The following is a 6,000-nucleotide window of genomic DNA, read 5'->3' on the forward strand; positions in this document are numbered from 1 at the left end:
GTGGCTCTCTTGCAAGAAACCTCCTAGTACCTGGCCCTCAGGGAGGATTTGGTTATTAGGCAATCCCGCAGCTAAATCCCTTCCCTTTGCTTTCTATTCCCCTCCCTCACCCCACCAAATGGACTTCATCAGCTCCCCTCAGGGGCCCTGAAAATATGAAGAGCCAGGTGGGGGTAGGGAGGAGCGGAGCGTCTAGAAAGAGACAAAGGGGCCAAGTCAAAAACAGCCACTAAGACCAGAGGAGGCTGGTGAGATAGAGAAAGTGGGACAAGGACACCGGGAGAGACTGGTGGGGCCAGAGTCGGGAGTGACTGACTGGTCCAGCCCCACCCAGAGGAGCTCGGCCTACCCGGTCGGTCTGTGCTGCCCCCTGGCGGGAGGTTGTGATCTAAAGAAAGGATACTGGGTGGGAGGGATGCAGAGGCCAGATGTAGGGACAGAAATGTTAAGAGTGACACAGAAAGCCGTAAGACAGAAAACAGAAAATGACAGGGACGCAAAGAGAGATGAAGAGAAACAGACAGACGCACACAGTCAAAGGAATGCTACGAGACATGAGGACCAAATGACACAGGCACACGGATAGACAAAGAAATACCAGAAGCAGAGCGACAGAGAAACACAGGGACGCAAAGGGAAGCTCAAAGATGGTGAGGGAGAGAGAGGGGGGAAAAATCTAGAGAACCTAGGGCAGAGATCAAAAGGAGACCAAGTCCTCTGAGAAGTGACCTCGACACAAGACGGCAGCAGGACTAGATGAAGGGCTGGGGAAAGGGGCGTGGCCTTGTCAAGGGGCGGTGCCTCAGAAAGGGAAGCCCTATGAGAATCCACATACTCAGGCTAACCAGAGGGCAGTGGGGCGTGGTCTGGGCAAGGAGGCATGGCTTCTGCTGGGGGGAGCCGACCGGAAGTCTAGAAGGGGGGTGTGTGACCGCATCTAAGTAGAATGATCAGTAGGGGGCGCAGTGGGCCTTCCCGGAGTTTCTGGGGGCGTGGCTCATTGACAATGGGCGTGGTCACATTGCTAAAGGGGCGGCGCTTAATCCCAGGAGAGGGCGGAGATAGAATCGTGAGTTCGGACAGGTGTGGGACTCGGGAGGGGTGGGGTCATAGCTCCGGGAGAGGGCGGGACCTGAATCCCAGGGTTGGCTTGATGAAGAGGGGGCGGGGCCTGTGACGTCACGAGTCCGGCCCGCTGGTGCTAAGCGAGGGGCCGGGGGGCGCGGATCCTGAGAGCCAGGCGGGGAAAGCTCGGCCAAAAGAACTGATCCGAGGAACCGCGAGCGGCAGGAGCCGGCCTGGAGCCGGACACTTCAGGCCCCTGACCGCTCTCACAGCCGATCGGTGAACGTAGAGTGGTCCCTAGGCACCCCCTGCCCGGGCCCAGTCCCTCCCCGGGCCCCCCATGGCCCGGGCCGCAGTCCTCCCGCCGTCCAGATTGTCACCGACGCTATCGTTGTTGCTGCTGCTTCTGCTCCTGCTCCAGGAAACAGGTGAAAACGCGCGGATGCCTTCCTCTGTCCTTAGAGTGGAGGGAGCTGGGACATCGTTCCCCACCTCACTCCCAGCTCTTCGAGGCCCCTTCCCTCGTGCCACCTTCCTGGCTGTCCCTATTAACCCAGAGATCCCCTCAACACACCCGGTCGGTCTCCGACTCGCCTAACCTCCCTCTCTACACGCCCTCTTAATCACAAGTACCCATTCTAACCCGGGTTTCTGTGCCCCCCCCCCATCTCCTCCGGGGAGGAAGGGGTTAAATCCTTCCCATCCTGCGCCGATCAGTTATCCAGAATCTGGATTTCCGTCTCTGCTACCCGCCTCAGGAATGTGAAGAATGTTCCCCCCACTCACTAGCTGGAGGGTCGTGATGATGAGGGACGACACCCGCCTCCCCCCCCTTTTTTTCTTTTGGCTGGGTTGGGCGTCTGAGGCCCGGAGAGAATTGGGCGCGAGGGGACTCTCGGTCGAGGTTCCCTAGACCAAGGGTAGGGAGCTCGGGTCTTTGGGGGCCCCAGCAAGCCAATGATGAGAGTTGGGGGCACTCTGAGGGGGAAGGGTGTGAGTCCTGAGTGCAAACCTCAGGCCTCAGGGAGTTTATAGGCGCTGACCACCGTTTCTGGAAAAATTAAGAGCTGAGGGGTTCTGCCTCCAGGATTTTAGGAGATTCTAACCGGGATCTAGGTAGAATTGGGGGAAAGAGGGATTCAAACTTGTGGGTCTTGGGTTTAATTGTGGCCGAAGAGCTCGTTCGTTGGGGGTCCAGGGATAGTTGGAGGCCAGAGGCACACTATGTTGGCAGCTGAGGATTTAACTATAGGTAATGGAATTTAATGACCGGGGACTCTGACCTTTAACCCCAGATATAAACAAAGGCTAAAAGGCTCTGCCTGGAATTGCGAACTCCGTCGGCCGTGTCCCGGTACAATCGGAGGCCGGGAGGTTTGCAGTTGTCCCTTTCCCTGTGAGCGCCTAGTGGCGACGTCCCTGGGGAAGTTTTCCGGTATCGCTTTCACCTAGTTTGGGAGGGGCGGGGCGGGGCTGGAGCGCTCCAGAGTCCCTACTCCCGGTTTCGGGACTTTATCTTTCCTTTGGTCACGCCTTTGTCCTCGAAGCACTTAGAGAGGTAAATGGGAGGAGTCTTCTCCCTAAAGCACGCGCCCCTTCCCCCCCCCCACACTCCTGGAGGAGAAAGGCCCCCAGGGAGGCTGGGGGTGGGGTGGGGTAACAGGTGTGCTGACCTCGCCCCGCCCCTAGCAGGTGACCAGGCTGTTTCTTCCTATGGCAAACTATGGGACTGGGGGGCGAGGAGTTTTCGGAGCCTTTCCTCAGAAAAGGGGGGCAGGGATCAGAGGGATCTTTGGGAGAATGCCTATCACTTCTTTGGCTTCCTTTTCCATTCCAATACTTCCTTTGAGGTCATAGGTCTTGACCTCTAAGCTCCCGCCTCTGTCTCAGCGCAATGGGATCAGAACCTGCCACTCTGGGTGAATTCTCAAAACCCACCGGAACCCCCAAGCCAAGCGCTGATTTGAGTGTGAGCCTACAGAACAGTCCTCAGAAGCCCAAAGCAGAACTCGGTCCTCTTCTCAGTCTGCAAAGGAGGAGACCGAACAAACACACTCTTTCCCAAGGTCCACTCTGTCCCTGGGAGGCCTTTGAAAGCTCGACAGGTTCCCCCTAAAGTGCTTCCTGTTTTCTAGACTGTCCCTTCTCTGCAAGACCTGGGGGGGATTCCCAGGTGCTGGGCATACCTGGAGAAAGCTGCAGCCCTTCCTAACCACCTGCTCCTACCTCTCCACTTCCTCATTCTCTCTCTCTCTCTCTCTCTCTCTCTCTCTCTCTCTCTCTCTCTCTCTCTCTCTCTCTCTTTCTCCCCTCCTTTTCCTTTCTCCCTTCTCCCCTTCTTCCTTCCCACCTTCATCTCTACTCTGTTTCTTATCTCCCCTCGCCTTTCCCTCCATCTCTGTCTCCTGCCCCTGGCCCCTCAGGTCCCCCCCCCCCACAGGCCTCCTTGGGGAATGGGACTTTCACCACCTGGACCTCCTGCCTGAGCCTGCTCCTCTCTCCCCACTCTTCCCCATCTTTCTCTGCTCATCCTTGTCTGCCAGGCAGCCCCACACAGAGGTGGGGGAGGGGAGGAGAGGGGACTGCAGGCCTGGCTGTCTCTTCTCGTTAGAGAAGGGGCACTGAGCAGAAGAGAAAAGGGGGGACAGGGACAGGAGCCAAGAGAGGGAGGACAGAATCAGATCTAAGGATGGAGTCACGCACAAAGAATGAAGATCCGCAAGGGAGGGCAGAGGGGGCAGGGGTGTAGGCAGGGAGATCCGAAGGGCAGAGAGGTTTGGTGACAGGAGAGAAGACCAAAAGACCCCAGCCATGAGACTGTCGAGATCCTGTGACCTGGAGAGGTCATAGCACAGGCCAGTCTCAAGGACAGCCAGTGTGGAGGGGCCACAGGGAGTTATAGACACAGGAGGGACAGGGAGTCTTGCACAAGGGCCAGCTCCCCTGCCCCCGCCTGGGATGCTGTTACATTTTTAATGTCCCAGCAATGCTGAGAAACAGAACAGGAGGGGGAGGAGGAGAGAGACCCAGAGGGATGGCCTAGGCAATGAGAAAGTGTGTCGGGAGATGTGGATTGGTGTGGGTGCTGGACACGCAGGGACACGGAGATCCCAGGTCACCAAAACAGAAAGGCAGGAGTGGTGACCACATACCTGTAACTCCAGCACTCTGAGGCAGAAGAAGGCTGAGGCAGTAGAATTACAGGGAGTTCAAGGCCAGGCTGAGCTACATCTAAAAGACCCTGTCTTCAAGAAGAGTGGTGGAGGCAGGCCTGTGTGTAATTTTAGTGGGGGAGGCTGAGGCAGCAGAATCTGAGCCCCAGGGCCAGCCTTGGCTATAGAGCTGAGGAAGGAAAAGAAAGAGATGGGCTGGCTGGGGCTCAGTTGGTAGAGAATGCTTACCTAGCTTGCATGGAGCCCTGGGTTCCATCCTCAACCAAAGCAGGCATGGTGGCCCAAGACTGTAATCCAAACGTGAGTTCAAGATTACATGGCTGCATAGTGAGACTGAGACCAGCCTCGGTTACCTGAGACCTCTCAGAAAAGAGGGGCGCAGACAAGCTGGGAATGCAGTCCAGGCCATAGTACTTGCCTGACGTGTGAGGCCTAGGGCTCGATCCCCTTGCACCAAATGAATCTCCAGTGGGAGTGTACACCTGTAATCCCGAAAATGGAAGGTAGAGACTTCCTATGGCAGAAGTTCGAGGTCATCTTGGCTATATAATTAAATTCAGACCAGCCCGTGCTGAACAGAGACCCTACGGCAAAAACAAAATTGTCATTTTGTGTTGTGGTGGCACACGACTTTAATCCCAGGACTTGGGAGGCAGATCTTTGTTCTGAGTTCAAGGGCATCATGGTCTAACTAGAATTCTAGGACAGCCAGGGCTACATATTAAGTCTCTCTCTCTTCATATATATATATGTAGCCCTGGCTACATATTAAGATAGAGGCAGGAGTCTGGTTCTTTGGGAGGAAGAAGCCAAGGGGTAGGTAGAGAAGGGAACAGATCCCAGAAGCAGAAGCATGACCTGGACACAGGCAAAGGCTAGAGCCTCCTGGGACTGGGATGTACACAAAGCACTAAGGTGGCCCCTCTTGGCAGGATATGGGAGTGGTCTGCCCAGGGCCCAGCCAGAAAGAGCTTTGGAGGCCTTTACCCTGATGAGTCTGCACTTCCACAGGGGAAGTCCTCTGGAAGCTGAACCCTGTAGCAAAGGGGCCAGAGGGGCCTCGTGTAACCCCCGAGTGTTAAAGCTGAGCTGAGGCCCACATAGAAATCCAGACACAGCCTGGGCCATGTATCCTGGCAGCACTGGTTGCATTCTCACCCCTCAGACCGGCTCCGGATGTCCGCTGTGGGGGTGGGAACCATGATTAATGTAATTAATTAATTAACCAGGTGGCTGAGGCAGCAGCTGATGCCAGTGCTCCAAGCACGCTGGCCATGAAGGGTTTGCTCCAGGCCTGCCCCACCTTGCCATGGTTGGGTTTAGGCACACCGGGTTTTATAGGTGTGCAGGGGCCAGCGGAGACTTGAGGAGTCAGCCAGCCAGGCAAGAATCTAAGACGCCAGGAATTCAGACTCAAGCCTTCATCCCCAAGATCCGGGGTTCTAGATCCCCCAACCTCTCTCCTGACCTGAAGTATAGGACCCAGCCCTCCTCCCTCAGGCTAGGAGACCCCAGCTCCAACCCTCCCCCCTGTGTCTTTGCTCACCCTAGGCTTTCCTAATGCCAGAGGCAGTCCCCACTCTGGCCTCCAGGAAACCAGTCCTCAGGGAGAGGAAGTGTGTTTGAGGACCCAGCTGAAATCACTGTGGATCTGTCACCAGTCAGCCTTGCTGAGGAAAGCAGAGAGAAGCAAGTGTTCCCACGGCCATTTTCTGGCCACTGTCTCTGGGGCATGGTGTTGGCGGTGTCCCTGCAAGGTCAT

At 56.3% G+C, this 6,000-nt stretch overlaps 1 protein-coding gene across 2 annotated transcripts in view; it reads left to right on the top strand.

The window, feature by feature from the left end:
• Positions 1-1,178: 1,178 nt before the first annotated feature.
• The window catches only part of Nectin2 (nectin cell adhesion molecule 2), a 33,221-nt gene continuing 28,399 nt past the window's right edge, over positions 1,179-6,000 (top strand). Inside the window, exon 1 of one of the 2 annotated variants that reach the window (XM_050126333.1) lies at positions 1,179-1,493. In XM_050126333.1, the coding sequence (XP_049982290.1) occupies positions 1,406-1,493 (88 nt within the window). In that variant the 5' untranslated portion in view covers positions 1,179-1,405. The remainder of the gene's footprint in view (positions 1,494-6,000) is intronic. The other variant, XM_050126334.1, reaches the window with a different exon arrangement.

This window comes from Alexandromys fortis, unplaced genomic scaffold (assembly GCF_014885135.2).
Source record: "Alexandromys fortis isolate MF-2015 unplaced genomic scaffold, M_Fortis_MF-2015_v1.1 scaffold_240, whole genome shotgun sequence".
NCBI lineage: Eukaryota > Metazoa > Chordata > Mammalia > Rodentia > Cricetidae > Alexandromys > Alexandromys fortis.